This window comes from Dermochelys coriacea, chromosome 1, assembly GCF_009764565.3.
Source record: "Dermochelys coriacea isolate rDerCor1 chromosome 1, rDerCor1.pri.v4, whole genome shotgun sequence".
Lineage (NCBI taxonomy): Eukaryota > Metazoa > Chordata > Testudines > Dermochelyidae > Dermochelys > Dermochelys coriacea.
The window spans coordinates 296,137,603-296,157,394 of NC_050068.2; the positions used below are offsets into that span (position 1 = coordinate 296,137,603).

The 19,792-nt window shown below is 38.7% G+C and overlaps 1 protein-coding gene across 5 annotated transcripts in view; it reads left to right on the forward strand.

Moving 5' to 3' along the window:
* SCAF11 (SR-related CTD associated factor 11) overlaps positions 1-19,520 on the forward strand; it is a 67,873-nt gene extending 48,353 nt beyond the window's left edge. For 4 of the 5 annotated variants that reach the window (XM_038392427.2, XM_038392466.2, XM_043494323.1 and 1 more), the window contains 7 exons: positions 1,771-1,860; positions 5,782-5,888; positions 9,729-12,209; positions 14,262-14,605; positions 17,554-17,772; positions 18,259-18,378; positions 18,742-19,520. In XM_038392427.2, the coding sequence (XP_038248355.1) occupies positions 1,771-1,860; positions 5,782-5,888; positions 9,729-12,209; positions 14,262-14,605; positions 17,554-17,772; positions 18,259-18,378; positions 18,742-18,876 (3,496 nt within the window). In that variant the 3' untranslated portion in view covers positions 18,877-19,520. The remainder of the gene's footprint in view (positions 1-1,770; positions 1,861-5,781; positions 5,889-9,728; positions 12,210-14,261; positions 14,606-17,553; positions 17,773-18,258; positions 18,379-18,741) is intronic. The other variant, XM_038392438.2, reaches the window with a different exon arrangement.
* Positions 19,521-19,792: the final 272 nt, after the last annotated feature.

Sequence of the window (19,792 nt, forward strand, 5' to 3'; positions counted from 1 at the left end):
GTGGCGAACGGGGGAAGTCCCGGATGACTGGAAAAAGGCTAATGTAGTGCCCATCTTTAAAAAAGGGAAGAAGGAGGATCCTGGGAACTACAGGCCGGTCAGCCTCACCTCAGTCCCTGGAAAAATCATGGAGCAGGTCCTCAAAGAATCAATCCTGAAGCACTTAGAGGAGAGGAAAGTGATCAGGAACAGTCAGCATGGATTCACCAAGGGAAGGTCATGCCTGACTAATCTAATCGCCTTTTATGATGAGATTACTGGTTCTGTGGATGAAGGGAAAGCAGTGGATGTATTGTTTCTTGACTTTAGCAAAGCTTTTGACACAGTCTCCCACAGCATCTTGTCAGCAAGTTAAGGAAGTATGGGCTGGATGAATGCACTATAAGGTGGGTAGAAAGCTGGCTAGATTGTCGGGCTCAACGGGTAGTGATCAATGGCTCCATGTCTAGTTGGCAGCCGGTGTCAAGTGGAGTGCCCCAGGGGTCGGTCCTGGGGCCCGTTTTGTTCAATATCTTCATAAATGATCTGGAGGATGGTGTGGATTGCACTCTCAGCAAATTTGCGGATGATACTAAACTGGGAGGAGTGGTAGATACGCTGGAGGGGAGGGATAGGATACAGAAGGACCTAGACAAATTGGAAGATTGGGCCAAAAGAAATCTAATGAGGTTCAATAAGGATAAGTGCAGGGTCCTGCACTTAGGATGGAAGAATCCAATGCACCGCTACAGACTAGGGACCGAATGGCTCGGCAGCAGTTCTGCGGAAAAGGACCTAGGGGTGACAGTGGACGAGAAGCTGGATATGAGTCAGCAGTGTGCCCTTGTTGCCAAGAAGGCCAATGGCATTTTGGGATGTATAAGTAGGGGCATAGCGAGCAGATCGAGGGACGTGATCGTTCCCCTCTATTCGACACTGGTGAGGCCTCATCTGGAGTACTGTGTCCAGTTTTGGGCCCCACACTACAAGAAGGATGTGGATAAATTGGAAAGAGTACAGCGAAGGGCAACAAAAATGATTAGGGGTCTAGAGCACATGACTTATGAGGAGAGGCTGAGGGAGCTGGGATTGTTTAGTCTGCAGAAGAGAAGAATGAGGGGGGATTTGATAGCTGCTTTCAACTACCTGAAAGGGGGTTTCAAAGAGGATGGCTCTAGACTGTTCTCAATGGTAGCAGATGACAGAACGAGGAGTAATGGTCTCAAGTTGCAATGGGGGAGGTTTAGATTGGATATTAGGAAAAACTTTTTCACTAAGAGGGTGGTGAAACACTGGAATGCGTTACCTAGGGAGGTGGTAGAATCTCCTTCCTTAGAGGTTTTTAAGGTCAGGCTTGACAAAGCCCTGGCTAGGATGATTTAACTGGGACTTGGTCCTGCTTTGAGCAGGGGGTTGGACTAGATGACCTTCTGGGGTCCCTTCCAACCCTGATATTCTATGATTCTATGATTCCCCAAACCTAATCTGTGTGTCTGTTTTATGACCCAGTCAAAAGATGTCAGATATTGCATTCTGCTGTCATTTTAGTAATTCCCGCCTTTCCTTAGTATCATAGCTTAACATGTAGCTCTGGGACATTTTTATTCAGTTGTATGTTCAGGTGGGTGGGCATGAAAAAATCTTGAAACTTTAAACATTTAGAAATACTTTAAAACTAATTTAGGAATAATTGCCTTCTAATAAATTTGCTTGTCAATTACTGACATGCATAATATCCAAGACTGGTATAATGCAAACTGTTAAAAACAAGTTCTGAAATTTATCTTTCAGTACAGAACTTACAGAAATCCATACAGTGATCAGACAGAAGAGACGAGAACTGGAATTGTCGTCATCCTCTGCATTAGCTAGAGTTCAAAGGTAAATAAATGTTTCCTATCCAAAGTGTTCAATGGTTTTAAGTGGATAAAAGTTTAAATGGATACTCAGATTTGAAATCACATTATTCAATTTTTTTTAGATATAATACCATAACGAGAAAACTAAAATTGTTTTCAGATCATAATTTTCTACATTTTCACAGCTTGTTACTTGCTACTTTTTATGTAAATTGAGACTTTTTATTGTATATCCTGATACTTGCTTTTCATGTGCATCAGTGCAATAACCTCGCTGTGCACTGATCTGTGAGCCTACATATGCCATTTTTCATACGTGTGGGTCTAATTTTATTTTGCAGGATTCAGGGATTGTCAGTGTGTTGTTCAATATGTGCATGTTGTTTATATTTAGAATATTCTTCTGATTTAAACGCAGACTACTAAACCTCAACTTTAAACCAGTTAGTCTTACCTTCTTCCATGATCGGTTGTGACTTTCTTCAACCTGGGGAGGAAAAAAAAATCCACATTTTTCACCCAGTGGTGGATTAAAAAATGGGGGAGATGGATGGACCTTGACGGTTTTAGCAAATGAAACGCAAAGCACATTCTATTTCAGTTTCTTCTTCTTTTTCATAGTCTCAACTTATGACAGAGGTGGGCAAACTATGGCCTGCGGGCCACATCCGGCCCATGGGACCGTCCTGCCTGGCCCCGGAGCTCCTGGCTGGGGAGGCTAGCCCCCGTCCCCTCCCCCGCAGCGATGCCGCCGCGCCACTAGCACTTTGGCCTGCCACTCCTGCCAGGCAGCGCGGGTGGCGTGGCTGGCTCCAGTGGGGCTGTGAGCTCCTGCTGCTCTGAGCAGCATGGTAAGGGGCTGGGGGGTGGGGTTGGATTGGATAAGGGGCAGGGGGTCCCAGAGGGCAGTTAGGGGAGAGGGATCAGGGGGTGGTTGGATTGGGTGGAGGTTCTGGGGGGTGCACTCAGGACAGGAAGCAGGGGGGGTTGGATAGGCGTGGGAGTCCTGGGGGACCTGTCAGGGGTGTGGATGGGGTCAGGGAATGGGGAGCAAGGGGTGCTGGATAGGGAGTGAGGTCCCGGGGGGGTGGTCAGGGGACAGGAAGCAGGGATTTGGATGGGTTAGGGGTTGTGAGGGGAAGAGTCAGGGGGCAGGGCGGGGGCCAGGCTGTTTGGGGAAGCACAGCCTTCCCTACCCGGCCCTCCATACAGTTTCACAACTCTGATGTGACCCTCGGGCTAAAAAGTTTGCCCATCCCTGGCCTATGACCTTTTAAATTTGAGATCAATTATACTGGCTGTGTAATGGAAATGTTCTGTAGTTGCTTTGAATAGTTCCTCAGTTTTGTTCTTGTGTGATTCCATTTCTTAATTAGATCAAGCCAGATTTCACTGAAACTGTGCCAATAATGCCATCAGCTCATCTGTCAAATCCCTCCAAAATTTCCTTCAATTGCATTTGTAAGTTTAGTGTCTTTCTGTAGATTCTTTTGAGCATGCTTGGTTTTTTGCATTGAGCAATGAAGGACTTTGATCAAATTTTCACACGCCCTTGGTAGTTCAATGCAAAGGTAGAGATCAATTTTCCTGAGAGCTCAACTGAATGTGATTGCAAATGGGAAGATGGAGCGTCAGTCTTACATTTTCTAACAACCAAATAGGGTGATAGTTGTTGCAGAAGTCTTATTTTTGGATTTCAGATGTGTTCTACGAGTGTGTTAAGTGTACTACTTTATCAAAAATACAGTGCTGAACACACATTCATCATACATTTTCAAAATAATTGCATGAGGAGTTCTCTCATCTTTTTTTTTTCTGTCTTTCAATTTTTTGTTTTCTGAGCAAATGGAAGAGATTTCTTAAACTTCCTTCTGTGTGCTTAGATGACATACATAATCAGCAGTTTGGACACACTTTTCTGCTGTTTAAATTGAAAACATAGAATCAACATAATTCAGAATAAAATGAAATCCCTCAACAGATGAGTATAACTGTTAATCCGACCCAAGGACTAACTCAATACCTTGCATTAATATCAGTGTTGATTATTATAGTTTTTCTTTTTTTCCTGTATTTTTTCTCTTGCAACTTCTAGTGCTATACTTAAGAGTTATTCTGTCCAGTGGAGTAAACTCAGGGAAAAATACTTCAATCATTTTTTTAAATTACTTATTTTATATGTAGAGGGATATTTTGTTTGCATATCACAAGATTGCAACTTTTTTGTCAAGTTGAATTTAAGCCTGTCATTTGTTGAAATGTCTTATTGCTATTTGCTTATTGATATTTGCTATTCTTTTTGTTTTTACGAGAAAAGACAGCTCCTGATAAATCTTGCGTTGTAAACCCGCTGGAAGTCTTGGAACAACATTTAACTTAACTATTATCATTTAGATGTTTACTTCATGTGCTGAGAATCATGATAGTATCAAAAATGTCATTTACAGAATCATCAAACTCGCCTTTGTTCTGCTTTTTGATTTCATTAGAAAGTTTAATTCAAAGTCATGCTTGATGTTGAAGAACCCAAAAAAACCCATATGAAATGAACATGAATTCTTTGTTTTACTACTTATCTCATTCTGACGGTGTTTGTTTTAGTGTGAAAAAATGGTTTTAATTACTTCAGTTAATTCAGTGAATTATTTCCTACTATGTACTTCAGCTCTAGGCATATTGAATGAGAAATTTATACATGCGTGTTTAGTAATCATTTCACTAATCTTGACTTGCAGTGTTAATCAGTAGATTTCACATTTACTACAGGTAAAACTAGAAATGATCTAGTGAAATCAACAGTGTGAAGGAAAAACAAAAAAGATGAACTAGCCAGATTTTATGTAGAACCATGTTGTCATATATCCTGTTTACTTTCCAGAAGTTTCTGGTTTCCAGTCATCTGTTTTCCAGTTTTTTCTGTTAAAATTCATAAATCCACCTTGTCTTCAGCACCCTATGACAGTTGACTCTGTAGGCTAGCCACACCATTTTCCCCAGTCACCAGTAACTTTACTCGCTTTTCTTCCTCTCTAGATTCCTAGGCAGTTCTGTAACTTTCTTATCGTTTCCTAATAACAAGATCCTTGGTGATGTCACCACTTCCCTTTCTATTTTTAGAATAGTTTTCCTTTGCTGATATGAGGTGTTTAGGTTCTAATTTCAGAGTGATACAGAAATGTAAAAAGATAGATCAGTGGATGGTGTATTTTGGGTTTTGATATTCCACCCTCCAACAACTCTGCCCTCCGCAAGCAAAACCCATCTTGTTCTGTCCATATGTTCTCCATATTAGTGAATACCAGTATTCGTTAACTTCTCCTGACCGCACCAACCAACTTACTCTCTATATAACATGATATGGCACATTGGATCCATTACCTCTGTGGTGGAAACTCCTGGTTCTTCCCTACATCCATAAAAGAAACATTCCTGGAGAAAATAACTCTTCACTCCCCCTACTCTTTTTCCAGAACTGCTGTCTGAGGGAGAAGGAATCTCTCATCCCTTCACTGTGCTCCAACCGGAGAAAGATTCTCTTAGTAGTATTTCTTCTGCTTAGCCAATGGAGGGGAGATTATTATTGGACTGACTGTGAGGACCTACAGCAGGACTCTGGCTTTTTCTACTGAAACCTTGCTCCAGATTGTTACTTACGTCTGATTTCATCTAAAGGATTGTAGGGAGTTTAGTTTGGCTTTGTCAATGAATAAAGACTCCTGAAGAATACATCTTTCTGGGAAAGAAAGCCTACTCATCATGAGCTTTGACTCTCTGTATCACTAGCTATGAGGCAGTCCTAGGTATAATGTTTCATTTGTCAGCATGGTGAAACGTGATATTACGTGATTAGTACATTAAATGACATCATTATATCTTATTTTTCTAAAGTTCTTCATAAACCATTGTACCTTTTTCATTGCTTCAATGTTTTTTAATATTACAGAAGTCCTTTTGTGTTTTGTGAAGCTGAAGTGGAAACCTTTCTTCTTGCTTCCAGTGTAATGCCAGGGACTGTTTTTCCAACACATACCACGCCTTTGGAAAATTTTGGTAAACTTTTTTTTTTGTAAGTTTTATTTATAGTTCATATAAACTGTTGTCCCACTATGATTCTCTAAATTAGATGAAGTGTTCCGTTATAAAGAAAAATTGTAATCAAATGCAGTGCAGTTAGTAAGCTTCAAACCCAGATATTTTCATAATCAATTTTCAAGGTTAAAATTTAGGAGGTAAACTGTTGTGCCAGTTTCCAAATAATTGGTCAGTTACATAAAACACTTTGTTTTCTTCATTTAGTGAAGAGCAAAATGTTTTCTATATAAAATTTTCTTATATAATTCTGTATATCAAAATTATATGAATCTTATATTTACTCTTGTAACCTTATCAAACTTGTTGAAAGGATGGATATAAGTTTTGCTGATATGTTATATATTATTTAACAACCTAGACTGTCAGTGCTCTATTAAATGTTGTGAAGAAAACAGTCTTGTACAGGAGCAAGAGGAGTGGTTTAGATTAGTATTTAATTGGTGGGGCACAGCCTGTCACCAAAAAGTGAGGGGGAAAAACTGGCAGAATTGTTTGATCTTTAAGATCCAGTAGGAATTTGGGGCTGGGGTAGCAGCGAAGGAGCATACTCTCCCTCCTGCTGCGGTAACTGCCATCTAGTCCCTGCTCTAGTCCCTCCTGCCCTCAAATCCAGTTAGAATGGAGATCTTCATCCTCCCCACAACCTGCACAGCTTTGAGATGTGGGGAGCAGAGCTTTCAGAGACAGCGGAACTATCATCAAAACCTCTTTGAAGCAGTATTGCCTCAGAGCGAAGTGCTGGGCAAGCAGAGAGAGACTTTGGGGCTTCAATGCTAGCGGCAAAAACAGGGAAACCGCTACCAAGGGACAAGAGGAGGGGGTGAGAACAGCTCCAGCAGTAAAAGTACAAAATTGTAGCAAGCAAAAACTTTACCCCTCTCTTGGGTTGGGGGAGGGAGAAATTGACTCTTCAGGGCTCCACTGTTTAACAGTGCAAGTTAACTGGCTTTCTTTCCCCTCACCCCTGTCCATTTTCGTATCCTGCATCCAGTAGTGATAGGTGAACATGTTAGCTGGATGCCACTGCTAAAATTCTCAGTTACTAAGTAGTTATTATTGACATTTAAATTATAACGGTTTTCAACTGGGTGTCAACTTTGCAATTATTAAAGCCATATAATATCCTCAAAGCTATTGTTTCACTCCATCTGCAGATTCAGGAGCACATTTCAGTAGTTCATATGTTAAAGGCTTTCTTCACCTTAAAGGGCTAGAAACTTAAGGTTTGTCCACGCCTGGGAGTTATACCAGAATAGCTACAGTTCTATAGTTATTCTGCTATAGCTGTGTTGGTCAATTTTGCCATACAGCCAAGCCTTAATATGCTTTAAATTAAACTCAGACAGAAATTGGAGCCAGTAGAGAGAAATTCGGGAGAAACATAAAAGCTTTATTATTGATTCTACTTTTAAAATTGGGGGAGGGGAGTAAATTTAAATATAACTTGAAAAATTGGTTAACTTTCATACACTTCCTCTCTTTGGGGCTGGTCCTATTTTGTGGTTGCAGATATTTGACTTCGGAACTTGATCCTCTTAATTGAAGGTGGGGTCAGTAATTAAGAAAAGGGCTCTTCTCAGGATGCTTAGGGACTGCCCTACAGTGATTGAGATGTGGGATAAGAAAGCACATGATTCCAGCTGCTCTTTTTTTAAACATGGAACTAGGTTGATGGGAATCCGCTGCAATGGAATGTGGGAGTGCTAGACTTCTCCCCTGAAGTGAGAGGGCTTCTCTATTAGACTGCACCAAAAGTAGAAGTGTATACATTTTTTCATTTGAAAAGTTAATGAAATAAAATATTGAACATTATTTTATTTAAACAGGTCCCAAATTGTTATTCATATTGGGCCTAATTAGGGTTGATAACGCTAGCAACTCTTCAAGTGTTGTTGACACTGCATATACCTGATGCAAGACAGGGAACTAAAATCTTCACATTGCCCACTGTAAGAAGTACAAAACACTGAGTTCAGGTCTTGTCAGGGAAATAAGAGGAAATGATTTTCACACCATTTAAAAAAAAATCTTTTTTTTATCATGCCTATTCATTTGTTCTCTTTATTAGAATTCAATTTTGTATTTACAAGTATTTCACTGACTTGAAAAGGGAGCTTGGACAGGCACCCACAAGATATTCATTTATATATGCTTACGCCTTGTCTGAACTAGAATTTAAAGATGTTCTTAGCTAACACATTTTAATAGTCTAATGTGAATAAGGCAGTGTAGGGTTTAATGCATGCTGAATTGGGAGAATTGAAATTTACAGAGCAACCTCAAAAAGACGAGACCTTAAAGAAACAATTGTCGGACCTAATCCAGGTTTTCACCATTCAGGATGTGAGCTCTGCTTGAAGACTTAGGCCTGAGTCTACACTATAAACTTCGGGTATTATAATAATTTACAGATGTGAGTTTTTTACAACATTTTTATATAGTGACTGCTTGCTTGGTGATATCATTTCAGATAGCTTTAGTCACTTGGCATTCCTTCTGAGAGTTTGGGGTCTCCATTTAATATTTAATATCCATTTGGTTTCCTCTTCATCTTAAACACATATTCCTTATAATAGTACTACTTGTCACCTGTTGTGGCAGATTCTCTGTCCCTGGAAATATTTTAAATCAGATTTTTTTTCTAAAAGATATGCTCTCGTTCAAAGTGAAAATAATTCAAGATATTCTTATTGTGGCGCTGTCAGGAATTTTTTAAATAGTTTATTGGTTAGAAATTGCCAATTTGTGGAAACCAAAACTTTTCCTGTGAAAAGGGCTTTCAGGTCCAGGATGGAATTTCAGAGGAGAGAGAGGATCCAATAGTCAGATGGTTAGGACACCTCACCTATATTGTTAACGGTTTCACTGCAGATCATTTTAGCAAAAAAAGCAAATGTGCTTACCATCCCGCATGCTTTCCTGGGTGTTAGAAGTCCCAGTTGTCCCTTTTCCAGCTACCAAAACCTCCCTATTTGCTATGACAACTTTTTAGGCAGTGCCAGTACAAAAATATGTGGCACATTGAAAATTCAAAATTATGGACAATACAAAGTAAAGAGAATATAGTATCATACCCACAAAAGGGTACTGTGCTTCTTATAATATTTTTCATATTACTTCATTTTTAAATTTGCCAGAAGCTGCTGCAGAATTTGTTGTTCACTGTTAGTCACTGTAGTGCTGCAGAAGTTGGGGAGCCTAACAACAGAGTTTGGGTGCTCCATGGCAAAGTGAAATTAGAGTCCCATTTATAAACTGAATTTAAGATTTTATTAGGAGTTATGCTATTATTTACATTTGTTAATTAACCACTTTTCATATGGTAATTCACAGTTGCATTGATGCCCATTTAAAAAATGCATCTTGCAGCAGCATTGAACGTTAGCACTCTGGAGCTGCAATAAGTCTTATGCTTGAACTGGCAAATTCTGCTGTAAATTAGCCACTACAGGTGGTGAACAGTAACTTTTTTTTAAATGGCATTCATTCAAACTCTTCAAATGGTAATAAGAAGACTCGCTGTGGTGAAACATGGTTGCTTGTTTTGTTTTTGAATGCAATTGCTACCAGTGAGCATTGCCAGTACATCTACAAAATGTTGTTGTTTTAGTCTATTTCTCCTTTTGAAGAAACAGTATAAATTGGACAAATGCTAGATTTTAGCCCTGGTGGTGTCTTATACCAAAATTTATATTGTGCTACACATCATTATCTGTTCTTCATTAAACTTAAAATACCATGTTTGCGTTCACATTACATTTAATTAATATATTTACTAAATTTACTTTTTTATATTAGATCCTTCAGGAAAGAGATATGCTGTTGCATGTACACAGGAAGGAGAGGAGAAAAAACAAGCCTCTGGCACTTCTGGTACTAGAGGAACAAGAAAGACGACTTCAAATACTACTCCTAGAAGATCTGCACGGAACAGAAAACCTGAGACTATGAGTCAGTCTCACAGCTCACCAAGATCAAGTAATTCTGGATGTGATGCCCCCAATGACGATAACTCAGCTATAAATGTTCCTTCTGCAGAATCAGAAAAACCACTTTCAAAACGAAAGTCTAAAAGAGGAGTTAAACAGCAGGTACCTTTGGTTAAAAAGAAACTTAGAAGTTCTCTGCGTTCTGAAAAATCATCCAGTGATTCAGTGGAAGATGATGAAGCTGTGGAATCTGATACACATCCAATATTAGATAAAGACCACCTGTCGGATATTGAAAGCAGTAACTCTTGCCTTACGCACAAAAATAATGCAAAAACAGAGTCTGCTAATGGCTTAGAAAGCTGCAGTGAAAATGTAGAGAGTGAGAATCTTACGAGAGACTGTGACAAAGAACAGGATACCCTAGAAAATTCAGATTCAGATTCTTGTATCCAAGAACCTCCTGTGTTAACCTTAGAGATTCAGAAATGTGAAATAAAAGATGTTAATAAAAATGCTACAGATTTTGAAAGTAAAGATGTCTGTGAAAATATTCCTGAACAAATAGAACAACCAGTGGATAGTCACAGAGATCAATTACTTGAGGATTCAGTAACATCTACAAAAGTAGATCAGACATTAGATAGTCCCCAAGATGAATTGCCTGAGTATCCAGAATCTGTGGCAAAAGTAGATCCATCTTTAGATAGCCCCAGAAATGAATTGAGTGAGCATCCAGAATCCATAGAAATTGATGATTCTGAGGACAAAGAACAGTCTGCAAATTGTAACACTGAAAATATTGAGAACATAAAAACTGTTCAAGATACTGAAACAGCTGTATTAATAAATGTTTCTCTAGACATTAACAAATTGGACCAGTCTTTAGAAGAGGAGCCCATACCTGTATGTGAAGAGGCCAGAACTACAGAGTTACTCAAGGTGAATGTTGAACAATCTAATAAACATTTTAATGAGGATAACAGTGAAATGATACCAATGGAATGTGACTCGTTTTGCAGTGACCAGACTGAATCTCAAATTGAACAGCCACCACTGGTTGATAGTATAAAACAAGAGGAGGCAAGCTCATTGCAGCAAGATTCCGAAAACTGTGTATCACACTCAGGTCTTTCTGACAAAAAAGATGAAGCTTCTTCTCAAGAAACAGAATGCTCAACAGAATTTAAAAAAGATAAAAAGCCTCGAACTAGAAGGTCTAGATTTCACTCTCCATCAACAACTTGGTCTCCTTCCAGGAGAGAGGGTGGAAAATCTCAGTCACCATCTCCCAAAAGAGAGACTGTCAGGGAGGGCAGGAGGTCTCAGTCACCCGAAAGGGAAACTGCCAGGGAGGGCAGGCGATCTTCTTCTCGGTCTCCAAAAAGAGAGACTGTCAGAGGGGGCAGGAAAACACCATCTCGGTCTCCTAAAAGGGAGACTGACAGGGAAGGCAGAAGATCTCTTTCTCGGTCAAGAGTTAAAGATTCCTCTCCCAGGCAAAAATCTAGGTCTCAAAGCAAAGACAGGGATAGTGAGAGAGATGGACAAAGGAGAGATCATGACAGAGAGAGAAGAAATAGGAGATGGTCAAGATCCCGGTCACGATCTAGATCAAGATCCAGATCAAGAACAAGAAGTAAGGGTCCTTCATTCATTAGGAATGAGAGAGATGGTCACTCTCCTCGGTGGAAAGAAAGATGGACAAATGACAGCTGGAGAAGTCCCAGAGGAAATGATAGATACAAAAGAAGTGAACAGGAGAAACAGAATGAAAATCTGCAAAAAGAAAAAGACCATACAGACAAAAGTACTGATGAGCAATGTTCTTCTGAAAAGCATAAGAATGATTGTCCAGACTGGGTAATGGAAAGGATAAATTCTGTTCCCGAAACTAGGAGCAGAGAGAGAGACAAATTTAAAGATCCACAATGGGAAGAAAATAGACACGATAATTCAGGACATTCTTGGAATAAAAACTTTGGTTCAGGTTGGATTTCAAATCGTGGCAGAGGCAGCCGTAACAGAGGTGGCCGTGGCAGAGGCGGTTTTATGTATGGAGACCAGAATGAAAACCACTGGCAAAATAGAAAACCCCTCTCCGGAAACTCAAATAGTTCCGGGAATGAGACTGCAAGGTTCCCAGAACATCAACCATACAGGCGAAAGAGTGAACAAGATTTTTCTTTTGATACACCTGCTGATAGGTCTGGGTGGACATCTGCATCTAGTTGGGCTGTAAGAAAGACTTTACCTGCAGATGTACAAAACTATTATTCAAGAAGAGGGAGAAATTCCTCAAGTCCACAGTCTGGATGGATGAGGCAAGAAGATGAGACATCTGAGCAAGGTATTCATTTTTTTATCTGATTTTCATAGTGTTTAAATGGAGAAAATGTCCCCCCCCCTTTTTTTTAAAAGAATACTAACAAATCCTATGTGAATTTGACACTGTCCCTTTACTGTTTTGTGCAGCAAAGGCTAGCTAGTAGTCACACAACACACAAAATTGGCAAAGCCTACTAAGAAGGGAGGCCTTTTTTTCTCCACCCGTTTGTACGCTATAAACACTCTTGGGCTGGATGTTCAGTAAATTAAGAACTGGACTTTGGTTGCACCGTAGTCCCAAAGACTCAACCAAATATGTTCCTCAAGAAAAAGAAAAAAAAATCCGTGTATATGTTTTTTGCTCATTTGAGTTTACACACACTGTGGTATTGTTGGTAGAGAATGAACAGGAGAGAAATGTAATGAACTACTTACCGCCCTTTTTTTTTTTTTTTTTTTTTGAAAGGGTGATTTCTTCAAGGAAGACTTAATAGTTATCAATGAAAATATATACAAGTTACAGATTTGATCATGTGTTAACTTGATTGCACTAACTATAATGTAGCAGTCAGCATTTTTAGAGTGAAACTGGCTTTCATGTTATAAAGTATTTATAAATCCAAAAATGTCTCATGCTCTTACTAATTAGCAGATGGCTCTTGACTGACCTAGAGGGAGTCCTTGTTTACCCCTACCTTGATCCTTTAGTTTTTGACATCACAATTATCACTGTGCACAGATTGTTGCAATAAACATAGGATTATTATTTAATTACAAGAGCAAACAGAAAAAGAAGTCCTCATTTGTACAGAAGATAATTTTTTCTGATACACACAACTACAGTAATATAAAAGGAACTAAGAGAACTAAGAGTAAATAAAACATTTTATATAAGTATTACTCTTTTTTCCATATTTGTTACAGTGAACATCCCCACCCAGTGGGACTGTAATGTCATTTTCATTGTTTCTTGTTAAATTCATAAAAATATTCTGGGCTGAATAAACTATGAAGTAGAAGGCTAAGGAGTTATTAGCTCAGGATGAAGTTAATTCTGAATTAGTGGAAAGCTCCCTCAAGTTACTAATACTCTGAAATTGTTATGAAATATGTGAATTAAAAAATTTAAACTACAGAACACAAATGGGATGTTACATAAAACTTACAAAAAATTTCCTACCTTTGCTCTCGTCCTGTTTCTTCACCCATTTTTTTCTTTCTCCGTCTCTGTTCCTAATCCCTACTTTCTACATGTCCATAAAATCCTCTTCAAAATAGCCCAATGTATTTTTGTTGTTAACTGAATTTGGAGGTAGAGAATTAAATTCTTCCATTATAAACTCAGTAAGACAGAGCCATGTTGGCCTATAGAAAAGGAGGCATGTGTAGGGAGTGTGAGGCATAAGAGGAAAGGTCAAATCTTGATCTCCTTGAATTCAGTGACACAGTTCCCACTGATTTCAATCATGTACAAAGAAGGAAAGTGAGCCAATGGATTTTTAAACAGTGCAGCAGTTTCACAGTCCCAGCTTCTTAGCTTTTGAGGGTTTACTACTTGCATGTCAATTTTTCTTTTTTTTTTTAATGTATTTATTTATTGCCTTCTGTTGAAGGGGAGAAGTAAAGTTGAGGTTAACACTTATTTATTTCTGGCACGAAGTGTGACCATTGTGAGTAAGGGAGCATATCGCTATCCTATACAGTTAATATTCCTGAAGTCTGGATAATAAGCACTCTTAGCCAATCAGAGTATAAATATCCTTATACTACAGAACAGTTATTAGAAATAACTATAGCAAGGTTGTGCAGATCAGATGCCCAGAAATGCATACATGGGAAAATGTTTGTTTCAGTAATGACGATTTGGGTGATGTGTGCTGCATTCCTGCACTTGGACTGTAACAAATTTTAAGCTGTGGTATAAATGAGTAGTGGGGGAATTCAAAGTAAAGGCTCTCAGAGGAACCTGAACTTTGTGACTCCTTAAACCTCTAAATTGGTGTTTCTTGGGGGGGGTCTCTGTTCTCTATAGAAATGTATTTTGTACTTTTTAAATATTCTGTTTTTTTAATAGATCCAAACCTCAAAGACCAAACAAACCAACCAGGTGATGGCTCTCAGCTACCAATAAATATGATGCAGCAACAAATGAATGTAATGCCACAAGTGAATGCACAACACCAGCCTATGAATATCTTCCCATATCCAGTGGGTGTTCATGCTCCTATTATGAACATCCAACACAATCCATTTAATATTCATCCCCCGCTGCCCTTGCATCTCCATACAGGAGTACCTCTCATACAGGTAGCTGCTCCTACCAATGTATCTCAGGGATTACCTCCACCTCCACCTCCACCCCCACCATCTCAGCAAGTCAGCTACATTGCTTCACAAACAGATGGAAAACAATTGCAGGTATGTTTTTCAGAAATCAAGGTCTAATCAATATAGCCGTAAAACATAGTTAAGCAGTGTTACATCTATCAAAAATATCTTTTATTAAAATACTATAAAGCTTGTCAAATATATAGTAACAGTTCTTCCTCCCCCTGAAAAAAGGTGATAATGAAGTATTTATGGGGAAATGGATTGGCTCTGAAACATCACTTAAAAACGTTAGTCAGAATACACAATTTTTACTCTTTTTTTTTTTTGTAGTTCTGTAGCACCCAGAGATGTCAACCAAGAATGGAATGTTGCATAGTTTTCTAATAGTTTGTCCACTATCAAATTGTGTGTACACAAGAGATTTCAATTCTAGTAGTTTTTAGAAATTGGATACTAAATTATTTTGAATATTTTTCCAGTTTCCGCAGAGTGATGGCTTTATCCTCTGGGAAGGTTTATATATTTCGTAGTATGAGGAAGCTTTTGTTGTCTCATTTAACAATCCTCTAAATCGGTGGTTCCCAGCCTTTCTGTTGGAGCCCTCTCTTGGGATGGATCAGCACAGGGTTACCCCTATAATGTCCCCTTGCACCATTTCCTTATGCCATTGCTTGTATCTGTTTTTTCTTTTCCAGTCGCCTTTTTTTTCCTGTGTCTTCATCCTTGTTTCCTTCTAATCATTTTTACTTTTTTTATTTTGTTTTTTTTCCTATTTTGTATAGTTTCTGTCCCTCCCCTTTGATGCTGTAGTCCCTACCCCAATTCTCCAATCATCAGAAGTCTCAGTTCTGCTGGAGATAGTGGGGCATCTCTTTGTGCCTCATAAAGTTGGTAGTTCCTGTGGTGCTCCAGAGAAGTGAAGTTTGGGCTGGTGGGCTGTTGCCTTAGCGTTCAGCTCTGTACATGTGAGCTTCTCCCACAACCAATCATGACATTAGGAGCCACACAGGAATGCTGAGGAACAGTGGGTGGCTTTCAAGAGGTTACCGAACACATTACTTGAACACACAGCAGCACATTTGCAGTGTGTGGAAGTGGATCTGGGGTCCTGCAGATTTTCTCATCTGTGCTGATCCTCAGCCTTAGCCTGTGACCCCAAACTAATCTGGCACCCTTCCCTCTGCATCCTAGGTTGGGAAACTGTTCTAGAAGCTGTTCCTTTTCCATTGCTGTCACTCATTAATATTCACAGCCTCAACATCACAGAAACAAATGGGAACAACCATAGGAAATATTGACTTGTATGAATGAACATGACACATTTCAAATGTTTTGCAGACACAATGGTAAAATACTAGGATAACAGACAATCAGCCTGCATTTTAATTTGGTTTAGGTCTGCTGTCTGAAATAATTAAAACTAGATTTTTACAATGGGAAATTCAATCGTCTTATCCCAGAAGCATGAGAGAGCTGAAGTGTTTCTGTGAACCCTTCACTAACGGAATTGTCCAATGACTCAATAAATATGACTGTAAAGACATCATATTTAGTAAAATGTGTTGCTCCAAAGTATGCTGAGGAACTGAGACTCTACTGTTGTCTGCGTGCTGCCCCTCTCTATCACTATGGAATGGTGTCTGTGCTGAATCCTGAATCTGTTAGCACCTTGTAATGCCATTGACTATGAGAGACTGAGGCCTGGTGTACATTTAAATTAGACCAGCCTAGCTATGTGGCTCAGGGTTGTGAAAATGTTGCACCCCAATCACCACAGTTAGGTTGATCTAACCCCCAGTGTAGATGCAACAATGTTGACTGAATTCTTCCATCAACCTAGCTATTGCCTTTTGGAGAAATGGATTAAATATGTTGAGGGGAAAAACCCCTTCTGTCAATGTAGGAAATGTCTATGCTGTAGCGTAGACATGCCCTGAGTTGCCTGAAGGGTCTTTAGAGAATACCTCTCTAATAGATTTGCTCCTTCTTTAGAGAGGTCTTTGAGGATAGTGTCACACAGTTACTTGTCCTTGTGTGAGTCCTGCAACATTCTTATAAACACTGAATAGGAAGGAAAAACTGGAAACCACTAAGGAAGGTTAAGGATTGTTTTAACTGGATTGTTGTCATTGTAATGTTGATATCCAGCTCTATATCTCCTTTTCATTTGAACTCAAATTCTAGTTTCATTACTGCCCAATCTGGATAAATATAAACTGGCTGTGACTCAACCTGCCTAATACAGAAGTGATGCTTGTAGGGAGAAGTGTTTGGAGCAGCAGGCAAGAGGCAGCATTTGCACCAATAGGAGCTGTTGGCACCATTGTTATTCCCTGATTCCAAGGAAGCAGCAATGGTCCATTGTGCCTTTTGCTGATATTTCGGAACGGAAAATGGCTTTTCCCCAGGTGTAGACTTCAGTGGTCATCTGATCTCTTCTCGTCTTGACTGAGCGCTAGCGATGGCTACTCTTGAAGTTCACAAGAAACTCCATCTCTTGCGAAACACAGAATCAAACCTTCTAAGACATATGGACAAACATTCTGTCACCTAAGCTCAAGCACTTGCTTAAGCTCTCCTTTTTGTGTATGCATTACAAAGTGTTGGGGTCTAGGAACTGATTTACCTAACAGACACATTCCTGTACATGGCTATGAGAGCCAAAAGTGTCTTGGAAGTACCTGCCTTCAGAACTTAAATTTGAACATGTCCATTTCCATTTGCAGCACCATTCTTGGGAATTCTTTCCCAGTAGGTAGAAGTCCACCAGAGCCAGGGTCTAGCAACTTTAATGATACGATGTAAGGTGCATTTATTTTGTTCAGGCTTTCATTAACTGTTTTTGTTCTTGTGTGTGTTAATCTTTATATAAAAATGGCTGACTGCTATAGCAACAGCTGATGTAGAAATTAGCTGCTAAAACCAAGTATCTGTGGTATTCATGCATTTATTACACTTGCTGAGAGTTCTAGAAAGTAACAGTTATTGAATATCTGAAGAATAATGTATTAACTGATGGTAACTTTTTAAAACAGGGTATTCCTAGTGCTCCTCATGTAAGTAATAACATGAGTGCACCACTCTTGCCTGCTCCAACAGCAGTCCTGGGAAATGTGGGAACAGTTCAGGGACCAAGTTCTGGTAATGCAACATCATCAAGTCACATCAAAACCTCTAATGCTGCTGTAAAATTTGCAGAAGGCAAAGTAAGTGTTACGGTGGAAGCCAGCGCAGATAGCTCGAAGAAAGACCAGGCAAGTTCAGAGTTGAGAGCAATATATATAATTCTACAGTGTTAAAAATTAGAGAGCAAATGTGTCGACCTCCTTTTTAATGCATGGGATACTTATTGCTGTCATCCTTAAACTTCTATGGAAACTGTATAATGACAAGAAACTAGCAAATTAACTTAATTTTTTATCTAATAAAATATTAATACTTTTAGAGCTGCACTTCTTAAGTACTTTAAAATATTTTAAAGTGTAATTAATTAGTAGGGCCACATTCTGCTCCAGATAGGTACGTGTGGTTCTCATTGACACCTGTGGAAGCTGGTTGAGTGTTCAAATATTAGGGCAGAACTTTGTCTCTGTTTCTGACAGCTTTAGTTTAAGAGAAACTTTCAGTCTGCAAAGCCTTTCTTACTTTGACTGTTAGAATTAACTTGAAATCTTCTCATGTTTAAAAAAAAAAAATTGCACACATACTTACCTAAAAATCAGGTCTTTTTCTTTTGACAGAAATTATTAATTCAAGAAAAAGCAGCACAAGAGGTAAAACTGGCTATTAAACCCTTCTACCAGAATAAAGATATTACCAAGGAGGAGTATAAAGAAATTGTGCGGAAAGCAGTAGATAAAGTAAGTTTTATTCAGGAATGACTTTTTAATCGCCTAAAAATATACATACATTAATATTTTAATTGATTGCCCCCCCCTTGCCCCCCAGCAATATTGGGAAAAGGGTGATGAGTTGAGGGTGCTCAGCACCTTGCAACATCAGGTACATTTGTTCATTTCATAGACAAAAAATTCTAACAGTGGCGAGTAGGTAGTATCTTGCCTTATTAAATTAATAAAACAGCCTTCCTGATTTAAGTTTTTCCCATCTTGGTGAAAGTAAGCATTATTTATCTGTGAGTGACTCTTTACTGACAGCTGTGAAGCATTGACAATGGTGTGTGTGTGTGTGTGTGTGTGTGATGCATATATTTCCTGTTGTAGGTTTGTCATAGCAAGAGTGGAGAAGTCAATTCTGCAAAAGTGGCGAATCTAGTGAAAGCATATGTAGACAAATACAAACATTCACGGAAGAAAAATCCAGAGGAAGCAGTCTCTGCTGAAAGAAAGAGAGAGTAAAATGGAAAAGAACTGAAAACGATCAAGATTAATCTGCAAAGTGCAATTTCAACATGAACCATTAACTGAAGATTATACAATTGATTGGAATCTGATTTTGATAAAATTATTTTTCAATGTAGTATATGTTTTGTTCTAAATAAATATAGATCTAACTGCAACTTCTTTATCCCTTTTCAAAAAAAGATGCTTAAAAGAAAGTAAAAGGTGTAAAGGAGGGTGCATTTTTATTAGGAATGTACGATTGTGTGGATACTAGCAGATGTACAGCATTTTGACTTGAATAATGAAGTGCGTAAAATTAGAAACTTCTAAGTACATTGGTTTTGGAACAGGTATGTACAGTACATGTAATCAGTCAGGTTAAAGATATTAAAGTAAGATTTTTCTCTTTGATTTTCCCCTAATTATAATAAAGATAATGTATTCCCCTGACAAATATTTCTAGTGTTAACTGGACAGATTGATTGCAGGGGTCAGTGTGTGTATATAAAAAACAAAACAAAACACATGGCTATGTCTGAACAGAAGAACTGTTTAGATACACACAAAAAAAAATTAATCATAAACAGTAAGATTCAGTGTCCAATATCATGGGCACTGTAATTCTATTGTAACACCAAATAAAAGTTATGCTGCTTGTTTTTGTTTTGTGACTTTTGTTTTAAGATGTTGGGACGAATCTGCTTAATTCTTATGGAAATTAACTGAAGGCTTCATTCAGTTCCAAGAGGTATGGTTCAAGCAACCACAGTACATATCTAATTCTTCCCTCATCTGGTAAAAGGGCCTAGGAAATTATCACTCTGTAGGATTGGATATTCAGGAGTATAAGCACTGGTTTTCTATAGCTCTTCAACTGTAGTGAACAAGACAGACTTCTGTATTAAGTCTTACTAGGGACTCTAATGACCAG